The 23,848-nt window shown below is 40.6% G+C and overlaps 2 protein-coding genes across 2 annotated transcripts; one reads left to right on the forward strand and one right to left on the reverse strand.

Annotated features, from left to right (window-relative positions):
- Nucleotides 1-9,383: 9,383 nt before the first annotated feature.
- LOC104445283 (probable 2-carboxy-D-arabinitol-1-phosphatase) lies at nucleotides 9,384-12,508 on the reverse strand. Its single transcript, XM_010059121.3, has 7 exons — nucleotides 12,192-12,508; nucleotides 11,384-11,535; nucleotides 11,087-11,206; nucleotides 10,906-11,005; nucleotides 10,534-10,673; nucleotides 10,372-10,451; nucleotides 9,384-10,038 (listed from the first exon to the last, which is right to left on the reverse strand). Exons 1-7 carry the CDS (start codon nucleotides 12,361-12,363, stop codon nucleotides 9,912-9,914), a joined length of 891 nt encoding a protein of 296 aa, XP_010057423.2. The 5' UTR covers nucleotides 12,364-12,508; the 3' UTR covers nucleotides 9,384-9,911.
- A 4,629-nt stretch (nucleotides 12,509-17,137) lies between these two features.
- LOC120293337 (DNA-directed RNA polymerase II subunit RPB2-like) lies at nucleotides 17,138-23,773 on the forward strand. Its single transcript, XM_039312451.1, is given in 29 exon segments — nucleotides 17,138-17,237; nucleotides 17,320-17,610; nucleotides 17,792-17,813; nucleotides 17,816-17,988; nucleotides 18,494-18,558; nucleotides 18,637-18,723; nucleotides 18,803-18,923; nucleotides 19,017-19,061; nucleotides 19,143-19,173; nucleotides 19,176-19,223; nucleotides 19,226-19,278; nucleotides 19,409-19,481; nucleotides 19,615-19,691; nucleotides 19,787-19,894; nucleotides 19,978-20,094; nucleotides 20,267-20,422; nucleotides 20,500-20,607; nucleotides 20,693-20,818; nucleotides 20,906-20,983; nucleotides 21,066-21,161; nucleotides 21,255-21,330; nucleotides 21,333-21,369; nucleotides 21,461-21,530; nucleotides 21,607-21,660; nucleotides 21,739-21,775; nucleotides 21,778-21,881; nucleotides 22,043-22,342; nucleotides 22,773-23,195; nucleotides 23,420-23,773. Coding segments are annotated over 28 exon segments (3,087 nt in total). The 5' UTR covers nucleotides 17,138-17,237; nucleotides 17,320-17,328; the 3' UTR covers nucleotides 23,540-23,773.
- Nucleotides 23,774-23,848: the final 75 nt, after the last annotated feature.

A 23,848-nucleotide genomic window follows, 5' to 3' on the forward strand; every position in this document is an offset into this window, starting at 1 on the left:
TACTTCTATCACTCAACGGCTACTGAATCTTCTAGATACAGATTTGTCCAATGAGTAGATTGGAAGACGATCCTCGAGATACTGTTCAACGGCTAGTTTGGAAGTAGATGAGTATTTAAGGAGATCAATGACCGATGAGCAAGTAAGAGACGGAGTGTAGAATTTATAATTCCAAAGTCTGAGCGACCTTCGATCATACACTTGTCTTTGGTGAGCTTAAACGTTTGTGATCGTGAGAGAAATACCAAAAGAGTGACTTAGTGAGATAATGCGATCTACTACTAAGTGTTTGCACTCAAAGTTGTAATCTCTTGTCGATTGCTAATGGAATCTAGCCAAGAAGGCTATTAGTGTGGAAGAGTAGACGTGACTTAATTTAAGCCGAACCACTATAAACTTTGTATTCTTATTCTCTTTCATGAATCTCTTTATTTTGTTTGTAGTTCTATTTAATTGCTAAAGTCTAAACTTGCTCAAAATATGTTGTTCTTTAAACTCAGTTTCAAAAACAAAATATTTTACTACGTTTAGTGAAAAAATTTCTTCATACTTATTCACCCCCCTCTAGGTGTTCATACTAGCAATTTCACGTCCGACACCCTCCACAGTCCGCACCACCTCACGCCCCCATCGCCGAACCACCAGCTCAACCAGCCCTGTCCGTCCGTTAGCCACCCACCAACTTCGTCCAACCGCCTCGCCAGCCCACTCAACCACCCGACCAGCTTAGCCCTTCCATAGAACCCCCTTCAGCCGTGAGCTTGCTGGGCTGATTTCAACCCCTGGGCGAGCCTTCGTTGGAGAAATGGTTGTCTCAGGATCTCACCGCCGTCACGGTGAACTCGTCGCCATTGAATTCCAGTGAATTAGCTCTCTAATCCCGGATTTGGTGGTTAATTACACTTAATAGGTTAGGTTAGTGTTAATTAGGGATTAGTGATTAATCTAGTTAGAGTAACTAGTTAGTTAAGATTGGTTAGTTTAGTTAGGTTAGTTTGGTTAGGTGGTTAGTTTAATTAGTTAGCCTACCCTAGGTTAGATTAGTTAACTTGGGTTAGTTAGTTAACCATGGTTAGGATAATTAACTATGGTTAGGTTAATTAACCACGCTTAGTTTAATTAAGTTGGATTAATTTAATTAATCGCAATTTATTTAATTAATCGTAATTAGCGTAATAGTGACAGGATAGCCATTTCATGAAATTTTACGCTGTTTCTAGTGGTTGAATTTATATGTGGAATTGATTGCTTATTTGTGTAATTGAGTACTTGGTGGTCATTATGGATTATTATTGCAAAATTTGATTTTTATGGTATTTAAATAGAAAAATACCGAGTGTCGATTTTTTTACGCCAAATTTTTATGTATTATATAAAATTGTGGAATTTTGAAATGAGAGCGTACTACATTTATTAGTTCGATTTAAATACGTGACCACGCACGATTATTTTACCGAGATTTTTAATACGAATGAAAATTAGCTAAGTTCATTATTTGAAAACGAGGCATTTGAACACGAAGCATGGTGTCCTTAGTTAACCTAAATTTACGTAGGGTAGTGAGCCCGTCCTGATGCGTTTACGCGGGACGATGCCTGATTGAGTTCGGATGCTCCATGTCAACAGATGCCGGTCGCGGTGGAGACCGGGCCGATGCTCTTTTATGGAATGCCGTCTTAATGCATTTACGTGGGACGATGACATGCTCGATGGGGTGAAACAACGCCCGGTTATGCCGGATGACCGCCAACTGTTGAGTTAGCCGTGGCCGATGGGTCATAATAACTGGAACACACCTGAGTGGTTGTGATGACTGCGCCTGATTACGGGGCAAAATTGTTTGGCACAGAATGAGACGTGTCATAACGGTTTTACCTTGTAATCGGCACCCATGTGATTATTTGAAAGATAAATTGAGGTATTTCTGTTATTAAATACGTTTGATGTATGCATATGATATATGTGACGCACTAATATGTAGCAACGTGTTGAGGCGAGGTAAGTTGACGCATGTTTAGGCTACCTCTGAGTGAATTTGCGTCCTAATCGAGGTTTAAGGTATTGATTCACCGAGATTTATCTCACTCTGTAGTGGTTAACCCTTTTTCAAGGCCGTAGCGTGAAGATTTGCCGAGTGCGGATGTGATGGGCGCATGATGCGACACCTTTTGGCTGGCCCTATCGCTAGTGGAGTGTAGGTTACCTAGGACTTTCTTTTGAGACCGACTTGTGAATATAAACTCCTAGATTAACCGGGTATGTTTATAAAGTGTGGTTTGTGAAAAAGCGTTAGCATGTTTTACTATCCCTGTGTTTGATGGTTGTCCGGGTGTTTATTTAATTCGCTTCCGCATGTGCTTAATTGAAAGATAAAAATAAAGGGTCGGTGACGCATCCTGGGAACATCGCATTTCAGTCGACCATCGAGGGATGTGCGCGTGCTCGGGGTTCGGGGTGTGACACGTGGACAATTTTTAATAATATTATAATATTTTTTTTTAATTTTCTTTTCTTTTCTCTTATATTTTTCTTTTATTCTTTATTCTTTTTTTTTTCTTTTTCCCTTCACCAATCATCACTAGGCCTTATTAATGGCTAGCGACGGTCGCCACCCTCATCAACCTTGGGCGAGGGACATCTATGCCTAGACTAGCGAGGGGCTACCCTCGCTTGGCCGGTCGAGGGTGGCCCTCACCTAGGTGGGCGAGTGTAGGTTGCCTTCGCTTGGGCAGGGGATTGCCACCCTCGCCAAGGCAAAGGCTGCCCTCACCAGCCTAAGCCTGGGCATCCCTTGCCCAAGGCCGATAAAGGTGGCCCTAGCTTGAGGCTCGGCCAGTCGGCAACCTCTATCGGCCATCGATGAGGCTTGATAGTGGTTGGCGAAGAGAAAAGGGGAAAAACAAAGAAGAAGAAAAAGGAAAAAAAAAAGAATGAAAAGAGAAAAAGGAAAAAATAAATAATTGAAAAAAATTAAAATATTATTAATTGTCCACGTTAGCTCGATTGTGCCACATAGGAAAGCCAATGTCCTCTTCACGATTTGCGGCCAAAATTAGTTCGATGTACTCAATTGGCAAAATATGGAAATACTTAGAGTTGAACTGGAAAAATTACAATAGTTTTAGGACTTTTTGAATGATTTCCCCCAAGTACTAGAGAGAGTAGGATGAATTGATCATAAAGGAACAACTTTTCAATACAAGGATTCTACTGCTGCCTTTGCCTCTTGTTCTCCCATTTTTCTTTTTTCTTTTGTGTGATGTCAATGGATTAGGAGTTTCATTGGCAAAACATATCTCATGCAAGAGTTAATTTTTACACATGACTTGATTGCAATTCGAAACATAATTTTTACTTATCATTTAAGAGTATCAAAGTCGTGACCATTTGATACTCCAATTTATTTTGTGATGTACTAAAACAATGGTGTGGTCACCAAACTAATTGACTTAGAAATAAAGATCCCAATAGCTAAGTTTCTCTCAAATTTCCACCCCAAAGTAAGGGATGTACATTTGCTGACCAAGGCCCATGATGAACTATACGCAATCATAGCCATTGAAATTTGTGGAATTTGAGTGAAAATCACGTGACTGACAGCTTTGGTTGGCTCCAGTCCATGCTGCTTGTGATTGGACCGTGTCTAAGATAAGAATTTCCACCCCAAAATACATGCCACATCAACATTAGTAGTGGCTCCTACATTGTTATCAATAATTATTTAAGAGAAGAGAATTGGACGAAAACAAGTAATTGTTTTATATGAAAAGAAGGATTATTGACATGAAGAGAAGTGATTATTGAGCATAAAAGTGGTGATGGTTCCAATAAGGTACTTATTTTCGAGAGATGTGTTGTTTTCTATTATCACATATTGTTTTCTTTTTTTTTTTTTTTAAAAACTTTCTCTTCTTCATAATACTCTATTGTTCATATTTCTCTCTTCTTATCTTTTATCACAAAAGTTTAATAACACATTCAAGATGAAATTCTAAAAGGAAATTAGAAGAAAAATAAGAGAAAGTAAGAGAAAGGGAAAATGAAAAGAAAAAAAAATGAAATAGATACATAAATATTTGAAAAAAGTTAGAATATTATTAAAATTATTTACGCGCAAACCATATCACGTAGAACAACCAACGTCCATGTTAGCAATTTTCGACCAAAATTAGCTAGATTGACTCAATTGGTAAAATTGAAAAATTTATGACTGAATTGACAAAAATGTAATATGTTATGATTTTTTGGACGATTTTTCCCAGATACCGATCCAAAGTACCTCACATATATAAAATAATTGCAAGAAGTGTGGAAAAATTAGATGATAAATGGAGCTTCATCTAGCTTGCTAGCATACAGTAAAGGGGATCACTACTAGTCCATTGATGCATTAAACGATGAAGCATCATGGAAGCCCCCCGAACAGTATGTCAAAGCTCTTCCAATTGCAATGGCATCGTTAATGAAATTGTTGATGCTTTCAATTGCTGGAGCACATCATTCCTTCTCGATGATCCCGGCTATACTTGGTCCTCTGACAAACCTCTGAAACTTCGAATCGTTTCAGGATGACATCCACTCATCACGTCCAAGGAACTGAAAAGAACCTACATAGAATCAGTTGCATAGGTAAAATGTAAAAACAGAACAGATTACAGAAACGAGTTTACGTTTAACATTTTCGAAAAAGAAACTTAAAAGGTCCTCTCACCTTGTGACTTCGATGTTGCAGCGGACGAAGGCAGATTCTACATCTCCCAAACAATATCTGAACCATGGCTTGAAAAGTGAGTTGTGAGGCGACTCAGGAATATGGTCACGGCCTTTAATTTTTCAGTGCCAATGTTTGACCCAAGTGGTCCTGTGAAGAACATAATTTGAACTTTCGTTTTCATATGGGAAAGTGGCTGCCGATCAAGGTGCAGCTTTTAATTCAAGCATCTATGCAATATTGGAAGAACAGCGCGGCCAATGAACAAGTAAGCTAACATTGGCTGTACTACTAAGATTATGAAGTTTGTCAATTTACTCCTCCTCATAAAGAAAAAACTTGAGTATATTTCTAATGATGGGTAAATGTCAATTCACGGTTTTGATGCAGAAACCTTCAAATACTTCTCCATCCTTGATTCTTGAAGTGCACCTCTCTAAGAGGGTGCTGGCATAAATCCACTTCTGCAGACAAACAAGCTTCTTGATTAGGAAAGAATGATGAATTTTTGCTGATCGCCTTTTGTTACTATCTGTGCTAAATTTCCTTGCGTCTAGAAAGTTCCACACTGATGGTCTGCTCAATACCAGTCTCGTCATAGCCATCTAAATCACTGTGAACTGATTCTGTGGACCACCTCCAAGATCGTTGCTTCTTTTAAGGGACAAAAGCTTGGTTAGCTCTTCTGTGGCTTTCGAACTTTTGTGAAAACGGATTTCTGCTTGAGATTTTGGTTTTCCCGGCTAACCCTGAAATCAGTTTTCCCAAAAGTCCCATTTGCAAGTAATCCATGCGGCAAGTCGGTGAACTCTTTTCATTGTTCTCTATTAACCTGATCTGAACCATTAAGGTTTAAACATGACATTAAATTCCGCCAATGCAAGAGATGACATGAAGTTCATGTATATCTACGTAATTTGGTATACTCTCAACAAAACTCGTGCTCTCCAGAAGTGGAATAAGGACGAATTCCACTGAATTCCTCCAAAATATAAGGTATGTTGATTGGAAAAGTAGGCACTTTTTATATTGACACGAAAGCTGTAGGCTCCGAGTAGACTCCTGGTCATTGTAATCAAGATCATGTAGTCATGTAAGGAAATGAGAAGCACGTTCACTGGCCATAGAAGCCCCCATTCACCGCGCAGATGGTAAGTGCAATGTACATATGGCAACATGGCATTCGCCAGTGGAGAGAAACAGATCAATGAAAGGTCTTTGATTCCACCCTAATGAGAGTATGGTAAGCTTCTTAACTTTCTCATCTTTTGTGATGTACATAATAAGTATTATTATTTAGAAAGACAAGCCAAAATAGTGCTTCCAGTTACGGGCTACTGGAACTGCTTAGGCTTAAGGAGTAGACGACTCCTGTCTCGCGTTCAGCTTGGTCTGCATCCAGCTGAGCAAATGAATCCTTGTATTTGTGTTTGAGAGAGCAGAGTTTGAACAAAATTCATCACTGCCACAGGTGTTTATACTTTCATATTGAATCAGAGGATTGTGGAGTGTCTGGGATGGAGGCGCTGAAGGTGACTGAGTTACCTGATTGCGGCCCATTCTTGCCAAATGACTCACGAAAATAAATTGGATAAAGTCAAATTATAGGAGACGTGACGAACAGAACCAATAAAAGCGTCCGACTTGAGATGCCAAGATGATATGGATGAGGCAGTTCTATATCTCCAAAAAGATATCTCAAACCAAGGGTTGAAAGATCAATTGGTCAGCTAACTGTTTTAGGAGTTTGCTATTCGTCATGCATATATGGCTATGTTTGATTCAGGAACGTGGACGTGTCGTTACATCTTCAATGAACATATTTGACCCAAGTGGTTCCCTGAATGTAGGACTTATGTTCGTCTAGGAAAGTTGCTGCCAATCAAGACATAGCTTTTGGCTAAAACATTTATACAGCGCACTGGAAGTGGCAGCACCACAATGAGCAAGTAAGCCAAGAGTGGCTGTACTACTTGTAATGCAACTCCTTACAGTCAGAATCTGTTTTGACCAATTTTCTGATATCTTCCCCGTTGTTTCTTCCTCTACTAATTATGGCAGTGGTTTATGCCAAAGTATTTCTTAACCAATGATGCTCGAGATGCATTTCTGGGATAGATTTTCTTGTGAATTATTGTACTCAAAAGATGCGCCATGAAAAAGAAGGGTTAGCTAACTAATTTTTTTAGTTTCCAATGATACCTTGTGCTGAGAATAAAACGGCACAAAATTATGATAATAAAATGAGCATACGGATAAACGACCTCATTCTTATCTGATGGTACAAGATATGGCTTTGCAAGAATCTCTAACTAAATATTACATCTGGAAGCCAACTCAAACCGCAACTTAGACAAACATGAAACTGGATCATGAGTAGGGGAGGCTATGTTTTGGAAAGTAAACTGGTGTGCAAGGTTTTGGTACAGACTAACGAGTTCTACAATATCCATAATTCACGAATTTCTAATGACAGTAAAGTTCAATTCACGATTTTAATGCTGGAACCTTCAAATACTGATTAAAGAAAAGCTCAACCATGTACGGACCTTCCGCATCCTTGATTTATGAATTGCACCTCTCAAAGTATGCGCTGGCATGAATCCACTTCTGTAGACAAACATCTTCTTGATAAGGAATGATAATTACTCTTTCGCCAATCGTTCTTGTTCCCATCTGCACAAATTTCCTTGCATCTACGAAGTATCGCGCTGATGGTCCGCTCAATATCAATCTCGTCATCATCGTAGTCATCTCAATCACCGTGAAACAAACTGCCCATTCTGCGGTCCACCTCCAAACTCGAGGGACAGTTGAGGAGTCTATCCAGCGGGAGGTCCATGATTTGTTTTCTGTTTCGCTGCTTGTTTTAAGGGACAAAAGCTTGGGTAACTCTTTCTGTAGCTTTGTAGGATGAAATTGATTCTCCTAGAGATCTTGGTTTTCCCTGCTTCCCCTGAAATCACTTTTCCCAAAAGTAATCCATGAGTCCGTCAATGAACTCTTCTCAAGGTTCTAGTTTCATCTAATCTGAGCCATTAAGGTTTAACAATATATTAAATTCCACCAATGCAAGAGACGACATGAAGTTCATACATATGTAGATCAATGTGGTCTACTCACAGTAAAACCCATGTCCTAGAAGTGGAATAAAGAACAGATTCCCCTGAATTCCTCTAAAATATAAATCAAGTGGATTGGAAAAGCTGGCACCTTGTATAATGGTATAAAAGTTGGAAGCGCTGGGTAGATTCCTAGCTACTACAATCAAGATCGTCCAATCATGTAAGGAAATGATAAGCGAGTTCACTAACCGTGAAAGTACCCGTTCACAGTGCATTTCCGTAAGCAAGTCTAGTGTACACAAGGTAGCATGCTAACGTCGCGTTTGCGAGTGGAGAGAAACAGATCGATGAAAGGCCTTCAATTCTACCCTAATGAGAGTATGGTTCGTTCTTAGCTTTCTCAGCTTTTGCGATGCACAGTACAAAGTCAAGAATCATCCATTACAAAGACATGCCCAAATAGTACTTATGGTGACAGGTTGCTGAAAACTGCATCGGCTTTACGAGTATGCTCCTCCTATCTCATCGCAACCTGTGTTTTTACCTTCATCTTGAGTCAGAGGATCGTGGAGTTTCTGGGATGGAGGTGTTGAAGGTGACTGAGGTGTAGATAAGATTAGTTAAGGTGGTTCAAAATGGCCGATGTAGGCATTTATAATTGGATACAAGGAGCTCGTGGAAACCAGCTGAACAGCTTTTCTTGGTGGTTCCGGGTACATGAACGCGGGTCCTCTCTCGCCACTTGACTCTCCTATGAAAACATATTGGATAAAGTCAATCCAAGGAATGTCACTTGACATATTGGAATGGAAGATCGCAGGCGTTAGAAACCAAGGAATGTTACTTCAGGTATTTTAACCAGTGTTTGACCCTAGATTGGCCTATACATTTTACAACCAATCAAGCAAGTTATTCAGCACCTATTAGCTTTGAAATTTGAGCGAATGAGGAGCCACCCCAACATGTACAAGACGATTCAATTGTCTTTCTTTCATTAAGATTCACGAATAAGCACGAAAAGCTAAGCTGTTAAAGCTGATCGTGCATAGAGATTTAGAACTCCCTCTTGGATCGAGACTGCAGACAACTTACATGCACATCTTTCAAACATGTCACTCAGCGAACCATATTCATGATGTGCATGCTTTCGAAGCCAAAAGATCTTCAGATCTTGCAAAGAGAGAACTATCTGCAATTTACCATGATAACACAAACCGCACAAGGCAAGGCTCCCGTTTCAGAAACAGATCTATGCTGGCAGAAATCAACACTAGCAGAACACAACGACCTTGAAGTCCTCATCTTAGAGAAAGAATCATTTCATATCTTCTTTGAATTTTGAAGCCATACGGTCAGATCAATGTAGTCCTTTTCTCATCCCAGGACCAAATAATCATAATAATATAACTAACTAAAAATCACATATGGTTGGCACAGTAGGAAAGCTGGTCTTCTATCCTAGCTCATCAGGCGCTCCACAAGCTTGTCTTCAGTCTAGAAAAGTCTCAGCCCGCAACACATGGGTGTCGGCTATTTTGGCAGAAAAGTGTCAATTTGAATTGGTGTAGCATTCTAATTCGCATGAAAGGAAAGAACCTTCATAGTCCGAGCGTGAAGCAATTACCATATTGGAGATACCTTACTGGAGAGTGCTTGATTTGGTAGTTCATACAAACCATGGGGGAAAGCTCTCTAAATTCCTTTCACTCGTTAAACTAGCGATGGAACTAACACTCTTTAGTTCCACAAACCTGTACTAGTTGCTGTATGATATGAGGTCCATTATAGTCCTACTTTCTCTATATAACTTCCTCTGTAAGACCATGAGAGAGATTCTTAAAAGCGTCATTTTACACTAAAATACAATGCATGGAAGGATGATACAAATCGAGCTTCAAGATTTCAGTGCCCCTGCATCTTCATTGCAGCACCGGTGAAGCTTTAATCTCTAATGCAACTATCAGAGCAAACATAATCTAAGTGTAGATTCGAAGAAAGAAGATGAAGCCCTGGTTCATCTTGCTAGGATTCAGGAGATCGTGAACCCTTTCTCATGCATTAATGAGAGTGCTTGCTGCTCCAGCCATTGCATTTATCCTGACGTTTGCATACAGAAGAAAGGTCATCGAGAGCTTCTAAAATTTGTAGACATGATCTTGGTACATGTGGGTTGTCATGTTCAATGACTGCAGCATCGCTTCTCCTTTTTTGTTGAAGCTGAATACAGAAATCCCACCATTATTAATATCTGTTGCTCGAAACCTGAAAAGTGGCAAAAGAAAGTCAAATAGATATTACAGAGAAAATCTGGCAGTTGTAGAATGACATCCATGAGTTTCATAGACTTTGATGAAGAGCAAGTCAAGGCTATTGCCATTTGCCATAAAGAAATGCAAAACCATCCTTGGATCTTTGCAGATATACAAGAATTGTAGACAGAGGCATTGTACCAAGCCAAGGTAACAATTCTCAGGAAAAAAAAAAAAATTCGCTCATGAGCATTCCTTTTGGACTTTTCATGATGATTGAATACACCAACAACATTTTTTAAAGAACAATCCAAGAACTGCTTAATAATCATAATCCTGCACCTACCTCTCTGGCCCTAGACCAAGAGCTACACATATCAGTGCCCTCAACAGTGATTTGTGGGTCACAACAAGAAAATCTTTCCCCTGGAAAAACAGAAAAAGGGGGAAGATGAGTGGCAATGCAACTCTCAGCAACAAAATATCTCATGATGAGTAGAGAACTAACAGGTGATAACAAGATCTCCTTCCAAGCCTCTCTTGCTGTCCCCCACAATTCCCTTACAGGGTAAACACCATACACACAAAAGTTTGATGGATCCTCCCTCCATGTTGTATACTCCTTTGGATATATCTTCCGAGCATCAACTGCCTCCAAATTCTGAGTTTCATTTAGCATACAGGCATATAACAAAAGCTAAAGGTAAAATTTATGAGTGGAAACGAAGTTTATGGTTCAATGAACTTGAAATTTGAATGCTTCAGGAACTTAGCACAGATAAAGCAGTGAAAAGCACGACAAATTTATGTCAACAACAGCTAACATAGGAAGCATTATTGAGATTTGAGGCGCCTGAGTCAGAAGATGATGAGAACTGACCATTTTTCATTCCTTCAAGGTAGAATAGATGGGCCTCCTTCAGTGAATCAAGGAAAATCACTGGCTCTTCCCTTCCTTGCCATAGGACTTCCGCAGTAGTCTGCATTAACACTCAAAAACTGATTGCTGATAAAAGGATGACTAAGTACTAGTTTGACCATCTTGATTATCATTTTCAAACCTTCGCACGGGATATTGGACTTGAGAAACACTGATCAAAGTGCATTTCTGACAAGGCTTGTCTGCACCGCTCAGCTTGCTTCACCCCTGTCTCCGTTAGCACAGAAAGATTTGAGCTTCCCTGTGTTTCATACATGGGAAGATTATTAGCTGAAGAATTACTCTAAAATCATCACAAGTGAAGAAAATATATGATAAAATGACAAGATTTGTCAAGTCACAAACAATCCAAGCAACAGGAAGTGAACTATCTTTCCCTAGTAAAATGTCTATTAACTTAATCAGATAACAGCCAAACCTGGACTCTGCCTTCTTCATTCCAAGAGCTAAGACCATGCCTAACAAGAGTGACCCTCTTTGACGAATCCAGCATCTTCCCAGTAAGTGATGTTGTTGCTCTGGAAAAATCATACGCACCACCAGTCACAGAAGCACCGCTTTCAATTCTCTCTGTGGAGGAGGTGTGGGTTAAATCACAATCAACTCAAGTTGAAATGTCCATCTAGAAGTAATCAGCAAGATGGCTACTGCAGATCTCTCTTGGTCTTGCCAATAAATTGAAGATATTCCACAATAAAAGATGCTTTCTAGCTGAAGTAATGATCAAAACCGACACATCGCCAACCCAGCCAAATTATACTTTCATGGTTTCTTTTGCCAAATTAAAGTCATGATAAAAGCCCATGACTTCTGATGGATAAACATAGACTTTGTCCAAGCATAAAGAATTTCTCTTTGTCTTTTCTCTATAACTTTGAAACATAAGATCAGTCATCAACTGTATTGCAGGAATTGCAGAACAACGGCGCTCTATAATTCTTCCCACATTACTCTCCCAACAAATCACTCTTGACCTACCTTTTTGCATATAAACCTCACTAGTTTTGCATCTCGCCACGCTTGTGCTTCGCTATCACTCGTTTCACGTCGGACGAACGTGGTTTCGCAAATCAACTGGCATTCCGAATCAGACAGTCGCATCCGACAGACAACCCACGAGACGTCACAATCTGTCACTCCATGTCTACTCTGCTCTACTCTACACGCAACAACTCGGCACATGCAGGAACACATGGACCAAGAAGACGAAGTAGAAGAGTCGTTACCCTCGGTTAAAGGCGGCGCGGGGCTTGCCTCGCACCGCACCTCCGGAACGGCTGAGCTGCGGCGGCGGTGGAGCTCCGGTGGCCTCTCGACGCCGACCCGGAACCTCGACGACCTCGAGGAGGAGGTCGCGAACGGGGGGCTCGTCAGGGCGGTGATGACTCCCGGAACCATCCTTTTCCGGCGACGAGCGTCCTCGATCGACGACTTCCGATGCGGGCGAGAGAGAGCAATGCCAGATGCTTTGAGCGATGCGGGACCGCGTTCCGGAGAAGAACGAATGTTGTCCTCACGAGTCCGAGGCTTGTGTCGTCGCGTGGAGGATATGCCCTGTCAGATACTCGTGCTGGCGAGATTTTTATGACGTGGTCCGTGGCTAATGAGAATCTCGTCGTTAGTAATTCTAAGGGTATCAAAATCGAACTGAAAATCGAATCAAATCAAAAAATTCAATTTTTTTGTTCGGTTTTCATTAAAAAAAATATCGGTTAACCGAATCAATGGACCGATAAGAACTTATTTCTTGGGAACAAAAATATATACAACAAAAAAAATGAAAAAAAAAAACAAATGCAAAAAACCGAAAACTAAAAGCTAAAAACTGAAAATCGAACTGAATAGAACCAAAATTTCAGTTCGGATCCCATTCGGTTTAGTTTGGAAGTTTTTTCTAAGGGTTCTATTTGGTTCGTTTTTTTTTTTAAAATCAAACTGAATTAAACTATTGACACCCCTAAGTAATTTCTAATTTTTTTGTAATTTTTCTCATTAGGTAGTTTTTCACCAATTGAAAATTAATTTGATTATCAGTAATAATATTTATCTCAATATTTTCGTCCATTCATTTTGATAAGCTTTTGAAAAATAGTTTTCAATTTATTTATTTTTCCAAAAACAAATGAAACTTGTTTCTATATCAGTTTTTTCATTTTGCAATTGAATCTTTTCTTACTAAATATACAAATAGAAATACTAACGTGAATTGGCAGATCGACATCAAGTTAAAGCTGATTGGACTAATTGAAAATAATATGGATTTGTTTGTGGCGTTTATGATGATGACAACGGTCAAAATATTAAGAAGTGATAATCTAAAACTGTCGTAGGAATAGAGAGAGAAGAGGGGAGGCGGGTGGGGAGCCGCCGGTCGGGCATGGCTGTCCAAGGACTGCCGGCCTGGCTGGCCTCCGGCGACTCGGGGCGGGAGCACTGCCGCCGCCTTTCGCTCAGAGAGAAAGAGAGGGAGTATAACTTATTCATTCGCAGATGCTCTTCAGTTTGCCGGGGAAAGGGTCACGTCGGAGAAGCGTGCGTCGGCGATGAGGGTATTGAACGTCGTCCGATGAGGAGTGAGGGGGCATTTTGGGACGGTTTTATGTGGTACGAGAAGCAATTTGAGAAAATGCTGTTTAGGGAGAACTTGAATGTGGTCAATATGGGAATATACGAAAATTTCATTCGATTATGTCTTGTCTTGTCTTTTCTAAAGAGTTTATTCAAGAAATTCGAAACGGTCAATCAAGGAAAGCCGAGTTCTTCTACCAAAAAGAACACAAGCCAAATCGTTAGGCCTCTTTGGGTCCCATTATTTTGCTGAAAACTCTTTGCCGGGAACCTCTTTCTCATTTTTTGCATAGCTTAGAAAAATGAGTTAAAAAAATCATTTCATCATCTATGAAAAATGCATGTTAAATTTATAAAAATGATTTTCTCTTTTACAAATCATATAATTTTTCAAAATACTCTACACTCAGTCCAAATAGCTCAGATCTTGGGCACAAGGACCCCAATGATTGTGCACAAGTCCATAGAGGCTAGGTTCGAGACCTCAATTGAGCCAAGATTCTCAAAGCGGCCATGCGTGGGTACTAATCTTTCATGCACAAGTTATTAGTGCTTGGACTTGGGTCTACAAAAGCTAGGCTCAATCTCAAGCTCAAGTCTCTTGAGATTGAACCTTGGACCTCAGTGTTTGTGCCTAGGTCCACAAATGCCCCAAATCCCTTGTGGCCATACCCCGTTACCTAGCTCTTGTGTCCAAATCACTGGCACCCCCAAATCCATCGAGGCTAAGCCCAATTCTTTAGCTATCGGGCCTCACTCCATAAAGGTTGGGCCCCGAACCCAAGTCTCCATGCCTAGGTCTCTAATGACCATGCTCGAGTACCTTGCTCTCATGCCCAAGCCAGCAACACTTGAGCTTGGGACCTAATCACTCGAGCTGGGTCCTCGAGTCTTGAACGCAAGACCTTGGATGGAACTTGAGACTTTTTTTCTCAAATACATTTGAGGAGTTTCTTTTGTGACCAACCGTTAGGTAATAATTTCCATATTATTTGCAAGATGCAACCAAACATAGGAAAAATGACCATTTACGTTGAAAATAAATTTCTTTGAAAATATTTTCATACAAAGTTAATTTTCAGTCAAATACAGGGAGCTTATTAGGATCATATTTATCAAGTACAATTGATTTATGGATCACTAAGAATTGATGTTTCAAACAATGTTATGCATCGTTAAATATACGGCAACAGATCTTGTAACAACAAAAAGAAAAATAATAAATCTTCTTATATAGTCCTCATCTATCATACGAGGAAAAAATAAAAGAAAAAATAAGTTAGCTTACATTACACAACATATAAAAAGTAAACCATCTTATTATTTTTTTTCTAGGTGCTTATGTCAACCATAACGGAAAAAGTGTAAGGAAAATCTAATTCGACAAAACACTTTTTAAATTTCAAGGATATAGCATTTGTAATTCTTATACTACCTGAACAGTACATTTCTTCGCAGAAAAATGAAAATTGGAAAATAATTTATGTTTTATCTGTAGATTTTTCTCAACACACCTTCTCGAAAAATAATTTTTCAAAAAAAAAAAAATTCTAAACATCTAACGCAATAAACCGTGCAAAACGCAAACCCACCGCCATCCCGAGAATAGTTGACCCTCCTCCTGTCCGTCTCCCCTCTATAAATACCCCCTCACCCCCTTCGTCCGTCACTTTTCGGAGAGACTCGCGATCTCCCCCTCAGCACAATCCCGTGCGCGAGCGGCCGCGCTGCGGAGAACTTCCCCCCCAAAAGAATCGAACTCCAGTTCGAACGAACGAACGAACGAACTCGCTTGCGAACTCGAACCGCTAACGCCGTAAAGCTCAATCCGAGGGGGAGAATCCAGGGGCGATTTAGGGTTTCGAAGCTCGCGGCGGCCATGATGGAGGACGAGCAGGGAGTACGATCCGGCGTACGCCGAGGGGGAGGGGGAGGAGGACGACGACGAGATCACGCAGGAGGACGCGTGGGCCGTCATCTCGGCCTACTTCGAGGACAAGGGCCTGGTGCGGCAGCAGCTCGACTCCTTCGACGAGTTCATCCAGAACACGATGCAGGAGATCGTGGACGAGTCCGCCGACATCGAGATTCGCCCCGAGTCGCAGCACAACCCCGGCCACCAGCCCGATTTCGCCGAGGTCGGTTTCTTCGTGTTCCGCTGGAAACGAGCTCGCGAGCTTCTTTTTGCGCGTTTTGGATTTCGATGATTCGGACGGGGTTTTAGGTTAGTGACGGGCTGGTTTGAGGACGGGAGTGTTCGAGTTGTGGTTTTGGAGATGGTCTAGCTCTAGGCGATTGCGATTCTTCAGTGAATACGGTTATAACTGTGCACATCGCATAGGCTGTTCTTGGTTGGAGCAGCTTATGAGTCTTGCTTACAGAAATGGTTCGGAAACCTTGTCCATTTGAGGTTTGTGAGGCACGTTGTCGAGTTTGAACGTACTTAGTTTCGTAACATCAGTTCATGGGGTTCTCTCTTAGCTCGGGAGTTCGACATTGGTCTTCAGCTGTTGAGAATTTGATAAGCCTTAGTTGAGGTTATTTTGAAAAGATATGTACGCCGGAAGGCTTTCCCATGGTGAAATATTCTGTCTTTTTCTGGTTGTGGAAAAACTGGTTTCATTTTGTTGCTGAAAGTCCTGTTGTACACGGCAGCAGCATTCGAGAAGTGAGAACTTTAGAGGAATGAAAGGGCAAAATATTTGAATTCCTTTTTGTTCTTTAAGTTAATTAAGACCAAATTGAGGCTAGATTAATTTCAGGCTTAGTCTGTGCTCTTAAGTCCAAGTTGGATTTGAGAAAGGATGGAGTTGGTTCGATATTTGTTCAAAATTACATATATATGATGAGTATTTCTCATGTCTTTTCATTTTTGTGGTGTAACTTCCAACGTTACCAGATGATGGCAAATTCTACTTTTAGCATTTGAAATTGTGAAGTTCTTGCATATTACTCTGGTCAAAGTTACAAAGCAATATTATTCCCACAAAGTGGGTGAATAGTCTGTCAAGTAATGTTTGAGGGATAAAGTCAACTGTATCATGTGTGAACCAAGCATAGAAACAATGCTATGAAATTCTGTATACCAGACCCCTGTTGATTATCATTCGTATAGTCATAGACCCCCTCAAATGTCGTTTGTCTGATTGGATCCATCTAGGACACAGAATACAAAAAGATATTGATCCCTTTTGTGATGGATAAGGGTGCTCTCCTCTCCTTTTGTAATGTTAATGAGACACATAATCGTGCAAAAGATTAAATGACAGTGACTTTGGTGGAGAGAATTTTAAAGAATTGCTGAGGGAGGAGAAATTTCTGAGTGGTGATATATGGCTAGTTGATGACAGTGGGTTGGAAAACTTGACTAGACAGCGTGACTTCATAGAGTTGCTTGTTTTGATTACATGTTAGTCAAGTTTGCTAAGTAACTACTTTTGCAATCGCATCTTGCTTCTCTCTAATGCTTTTGGTTGGCCTGCAGACCATATATAAAATCAACTTTGGTCAAATATACTTGAGTAAGCCGATGATGACCGAGTCGATGGAGAAACGGCAACTTTATTTCCCAAAGCTGCAAGGTTGAGAAATCTGACGTACTCAGCTCCCTTGTATGTTGATGTTTCCATGAGAGTTATCAAGAAGGGACATGATGGTGAAGAACTCACTGAACCTCAGGACTTGCAAAAGTTTTTATTGGAAAGGTCTGTTATTTGAGTACTAGTATGGTGATATTGTATATTGGGAAGCAGCACGTGTTAACTGTTTTGATGTCATTGTTATTAGGTCCCTATAATGCTCCGATCAAGCTATTGCACATTATACCAGAATTCAGAGAAGGATTTGACTGAACTTGGAGAGTGTCCTTATGACCAAGGTGGTTATTTTATCATTAATGGAAGTGAAAAGGTTTTAATTGCTCAGGAGAAGATGAGCACCAACCATGTGTATGTGTTCAAGAAGAGGCAGCCCAATAAGTACGCCTATGTTGCGGAAGTTCGGTCAATGGCTGAATCTCAAAATAGGCCACCCAGCACAATGTTTGTCCGCATGCTTTCTCGCACAAGTGCCAAAGGGGTAATGCAATTTCTCTGTTCCTTCTCTGTGTGCACTTCTGTTTTCTGGGTGTTGATCGTTCTAATTGGGGTTTGGGGTTTGGGGTCTGCAACGACAAGGTTGGTGGGTTTGGAAGGGTGCGATGGTTCATTTTTACTTCTAACTGCTTGAATACATGGCTGTTGTAATTGGAAAACTGCAGGGATCTTCAGGGCAGTATATCCGGCGACTCTTCCGTATATTCGGACAGAGATCCCTATAATAATTGTGTTTCGAGCTCTGGGTTTTGTTGCTGACAAGGACATACTGGAGCATATATGTTATGACTTCTCTGATACTAAAATGATGGAGTTGCTTCGTCCTTCTCTTGAGGAAGCATTTGTAATACAAAATCAACAGGTATTTTTGTTTCTGTCACCTCTTCTTCTGGGATAAAAGGCAATCACATGGAGAGGTCGAATCTTTCTAGGTCGCATTTGATCTCCCAGGCTGATGCATAAATATTCTTTTTCAGGCTGGGTCTGCTAAGGGAGTTAGTTGCCTTGAGCATGACTTTTTATTGTTCACTAGGATGAGGAAATGGACTTCTGTTTCTAAGTAATAAGTGGAAAGACATGAGCTATTTGCTTGATAATAGATTTATGGTTTTTTCTGTTTACCGTCTGCGACTTTTATCTATACAAGAGTTTATGATGTTTTATCAGTTTATAATTTCTAGTTAACAGTTTTGTAATTAGAATGATGTAACTATATTTCTTGATGTCAGAGTATGTGATATCTTTACATTTTTTCCTTGCATATGAACCGCATTTTCTTGTGTCTACCAAGAAATAAGTTGAGTCTTGTAGTTCCAGCACAAGTTATCTGGCCTTCTTGACATGATCTAGCCTTCTTTTAACTGTAGGTTGCTCTAGACTACATTGGTAAGCGAGGAGCGACAGTTGGTGTGACTCGAGAAAAACGTATAAAGTATGTGGCAACCACTGTAACATTTGCTTCAGGCAACTTTTGATTGTATTGTGGTGACTTATGTCCTTCTTTGTGCAGGTATGCCAAAGAAATCCTTCAGAAAGAAATGCTTCCACATGTTGGTGTTGAAGAGTATTGCGAGACAAAAAAAGCTTATTACTTTGGGTAGGTTCATTTCTCCTCAAAACGTAATTTTTCATGGAGACACAGCAAGTGCTTAGTAAGTCTGTGCTGCTTGCACCAGATACATCATCCATCGGCTTCTTTTATGTGCTCTTGGTCGAAGGCCAGAAGATGACCGTGATCACTATGGCAACAAGAGGCTAGATCTTGCTGGACCTTTACTTGGAGGCTTGTTCAGAATGGTCTGTCCTATGGAAGTGTCTGTTGTGGAATTCCCTTGCTGGTTCATTATTTTTTTCTGTGCTCTAAGATTATTTTCCTTTCGGTATATGCAGCTTTTTAGAAAATTGACAAGGGATGTTAGGGGATATGTGCAGAAGGTTAATTACTATATCCCCTTCTACTGAACCACATGTTGGCCATACCACTTCTGTGTCCTTACCAGTGTTCATGAATGACAGTGTGTTGACAATGGAAAGGATGTCAACCTCCACCCGCAATAAAAGCAAAAACCATAACTAGTGGTCTTAAGTACTCGCTTGCCACGGGAACTGGGGACAAGCCAATGCTGCTGGAACAAGAGCTGGAGTGTCACAGGTTTATTGCATTTTCTTTTTCCGAAGCTGCCTTTTAAGTTTGTTATGCTAATGTACCCAATGCTTTTGAATTTCGATTATGAGGATTTTTTCCTCAGTGCTGTTGATGGGAAACTTTTATTGATATTCAGGTGCTGAATCGGTTAACATATGCTTCAACGTTGTCACATCTGAGAAGACTAAATTCACCAATAGGACGTGAAGGTAAAGTTAGTTACTCTGGGAGCTCCAGTTGTGTGGATTGTTCTTACTGTGGAGAATGTTTTATCAACAGTTAACAAGGCATGTGCTTGTTTTTCTCATATTTTTTTCCCGTGAGTAATGCTTTTCTCTACAGGTAAATTGGCAAAGCCACGACAGCTGCACAATTCGCAATGGGGAATGATGTGTCCAGCCGAGACTCCTGAGGGACAAGTGAGTATTTTTCCTATTAGCGAATATCTACGTTGGTTTGTGAAGATAATCTCTTATTTTATGGTGTCTTTAAATTCAATTGATATGTTAATCAGGCTTGCGGACTGGTGAAGAATCTTGCTTTGATGGTCTATATTACAGTCGGGTCAGCAGCATATCCCATATTGGAATTTTTGGAAGAATGGGGCACAGAGAATTTTGAGGTTGTCAAAGTGTTTTGGCTAATTGTTCTAGTTCTGTGTTTTCTTAAGGATTTTTAACAAATTTTATCGTTCATTCATGGTAGGAAATTTCTCCTGTGGTTATTCCTCAAGCGACGAAAATTTTTGTCAACGGTTGCTGGGTTGGCATCCATCGTGATCCTGATATGTTGGTGAAAACGTTACGACGGTTGAGGAGAAGGGTGAGTGCATAAGATCTTTTATGTTTAGTAGTTAAGAGTACTTCTTGTCAGGCTTTTTCTGGATCAGCAGCATGTTTTCCAATGTTCTTGTTATGATAAGGATATCTAGATACTAATTGTTGAAGAGATTGAGAGTTAGCTCCTGGTGCTGATGGGCTCTCACATTGTGCAGGTTGATGTCAATACTGAAGTTGGGGTTGTCAGAGATATCAGATTGAAGGAACTGAGGATATACACTGATTATGGACGGTGTAGTCGTCCACTGTTTATAGTTGAGAAACAGAGACTTCTAATAAAGAAGCAGCATATACATGCATTGCAACTGAGAGTATGCCTTCGAATGTAAACCTGTTATTTGCCTGAAGCACTGCTGGTGCTTATTTTGAGTCTTTATCTGCTTTCCAGGAAGGGAGCCCGGACGATGTGGGGTGGCATGAGTTAGTGGCTAAGGGATTCATAGAGTATATCGACACTGAGGAAGAAGAAACTACTATGATTTCCATGACCATTAATGTGAGTGGATAGATTTCTCAGAATAAGCATGTTTTGGAGCATCTCAGTGACACACCCAATTTAAATTGCCCGACATCTGTTTCAGGACCTTGTGCAAGCACGGCTTAACCCTGAGGAGGCATATTCAGAAACTTACACCCACTGTGAAATCCATCCATCATTGATCCTAGGTGTTTGTGCTTCAATCATACCGTTCCCTGACCATAACCAGGTAGGCCAGTCATGCCAATGAACTTCATTTATCAAAGTTAATCATAGGAATTCAACTTAAAGTGAAGTTTTTCTTTTGGTGGGCTAGTCTCCACGTAATACGTATCAATCAGCAATGGGAAAGCAAGCCATGGGAATTTACGTCACCAACTACCAATTTCGGATGGTGGGTTTTCACTCCAGATTTTTATAATTTTTTTGTTCCCTTAATATAATCAATTCTTGCTTAAAACATGTTATCTTTCCAGGATACATTGGCATATGTGCTATACTACCCTCAAAAGCCTCTTGTTACTACACGAGCTATGGAGCACCTTCACTTCAGGCAGCTCCCTGCTGGCATTGTAAGCATTTAGTTTTGGGAGTGGGTTGCATCTTTTGCCTATGTCATGATCTTATCATGCTTCGTCACACCTTTTGTATCTTGATTTGGTTAGAATGCCATTGTCGCCATTGCTTGCTATTCTGGGTACAATCAAGAAGATTCCGTCATTATGAACCAGTCATCAATAGATCGGGATTTTTCCGATCTCTGTTTTTCCGATCATACAGGTAAAGATGCTACTGGCTTGGTGATAAACCCGTTGATATTTTAAATTATTTCCAATTTAGTTTTAATATTGCGTTAAAACTATTCTCTTAGGGATGAGGAGAAAAAGATGGGGACTCTGGTCAAAGAGGATTTCGGTCGTCCTGACAGAGCCAATACAATGGTGAGAACCATTTGAATGCTCTTCATCCTTTCCTATTGTGAAAGTAGTGGAATCTAACTTCATCTTTGTTGCACAGGGCATGAGGCATGGCTCCTATGATAAATTGGACGATGATGGCCTTGCCCCTCCTGTGAGTACTTGCACGTCCACTGGATAACCTGTTTTTGGTTTAAAGATAGGTTTCACTTAATTCAGTTTTCTGTGATAGGGAACGAGGGTTTCAGGTGAAGATGTCATTATTGGAAAACAACTCCAATCGCACAAGATGATGCTCAGGGACAAGCCTCCCGTTATTCAAGGCGCGATCACAGCATAAGTTTACGGCACAGTGAGACTGGGATAGTTGATCAGGTTAGGCCTGCGTTGACTTCACTGATACAGGCTAAGCGTACTGTTTCTTTTGGTTCTGAATTAATGATTGCTTACTGTTGGTTTACTATTTCAATAGAGATTCTTGCGGTAATCAAACCTTCTATTTTGATTCGATCCCCTTTATACTTTGGTGAATGCAGGTTCTGCTGACGACAAATGCTGATGGCTTGAGATTTGTCAAAGTAAGAGTGAGATCTGTTCGAATACCTCAAATTGGGGATAAATTTAGCAGTAGGCATGGGCAAAAAGGAACAGTGGGCATGACATACACGCAAGAAGACATGCCTTGGACTGTGGAAGGCATTACACCTGATATAGTCGTGAACCCACATGCTATTCCCTCTCGCATGACAATTGGGCAGCTTATTGAGTGTATCATGGGCAAGGTTGCTGCCCACATGGGAAAGGAAGGAGATGCTACTCCATTCACAGATGTGACTGTGAGTTCTGATGTCTCCTAATCTTTTTGTTTTGGCCTAGATTTTGTAAATGCTCATTAGAATCTTGGGAGTTAGGTGATGCAGTTTAGATATGATGGAGTAAGGAGGTGGAGGCATATCATATATATTTTCCATTTGGCAGAGATAGGGCTACTTTTCTCAAGCTGCATTGCCAAATGTGCTTTGTATAAGAACAATGGCTCCTCAACCTGATCTGGAGAGACATTTTCACTTGTTTTGTTACATGCTGTGATTGCGGGGATTAATTATTTGTTTAATGGGGTGTCAGGTTGGAGGATAAGCTTTTACTTTTGCTTTCGAGCTGCATTTTTCATGTTGGAAGTTGGTCATAACTGCGTAGTTATACATTCCTTTGTTTTTAGTTGTGACAGCAAGACTTGATGTCTAATCCCTATTTTCTGATACTTAGGTGGATAACATCAGCAAAGCGCTTCATAAATGTGGGTATCAGATGCGAGGATTCGAGACAATGTATAATGGTCACACTGGCCGGCGGCTCACTGCTATGATTTTCCTGGGTCCAACATATTATCAGAGACTCAAGCACATGGTGGATGATAAGATCCATTCCCGTGGTCGGGGTCCTGTGCAAATTCTTACAAGGCAGCCTGCCGAGGGACGATCTCGAGATGGTGGTCTCCGATTCGGAGAGATGGAAAGAGATTGCATGATTGCTCATGGAGCCGCTCATTTTCTCAAGGAGAGGTTGTTTGACCAAAGTGATGCGTATAGAGTCCATGTGTGTGAACGCTGTGGATTGATTGCCATTGCAAACCTGAAGAAGAATTCTTTTGAGTGCAGAGGTTGCAAAAACAAAACCGACATTGTTCAGGTGTGTATTGCTTTCATCCAGTGCTTACTTCTCACCTCTGATTAAGTTAGGGTAGAGTCAAAAGTGTTGGTTCACTCTTTAGATTTAAGCTCTGGGTTTGTTATTTTCTCTGTGGGCTCTGCATGCTTCTGTAGTTGGATAGGCTGAGGCTGTCTAACTTGTCCTAGGCGATAATCGTATTTGTCATGATAACGCAAATGATGTTCTCTCATGACCTTGTGCAGGTTCACATTCCTTATGCTTGTAAATTGCTCTTCCAAGAGCTTATGTCCATGGCCATAGCACCTAGAATGCTCACCAAGGATATCAAACCAGCAAAGGACCAGAAGAAAAAGGGTGCTTGAACTCGGGTAGTTGAGATTCCATTTGGTTCGATTGGTCGAGCGCTGCTGTTTTGTATGGCCTTGTACTTATAAGTGTCAACCATCTAATTATCTGTAATGAGGGACTCGGTTCTTCTCGGTAAAGGACATGTCCCTGCGATGTAAGGCATCAGTGTTCAGCTTAAAGTAAATTCTTGTTTATTTGTCCAAAGGACTGAAATTTTACCTAGCAAAGGAAATTGTATGTTAAATCAATCTGCTGAGTGAAGACAAGATATCCCCTGTATTCGAGCCTCGATAATTCTCGGCGCAAAAACCAATTTTAGTTAT

Source organism: Eucalyptus grandis, chromosome 5 (genome assembly GCF_016545825.1).
Source record: "Eucalyptus grandis isolate ANBG69807.140 chromosome 5, ASM1654582v1, whole genome shotgun sequence".
Taxonomy (NCBI): Eukaryota; Viridiplantae; Streptophyta; class Magnoliopsida; order Myrtales; family Myrtaceae; genus Eucalyptus; species Eucalyptus grandis.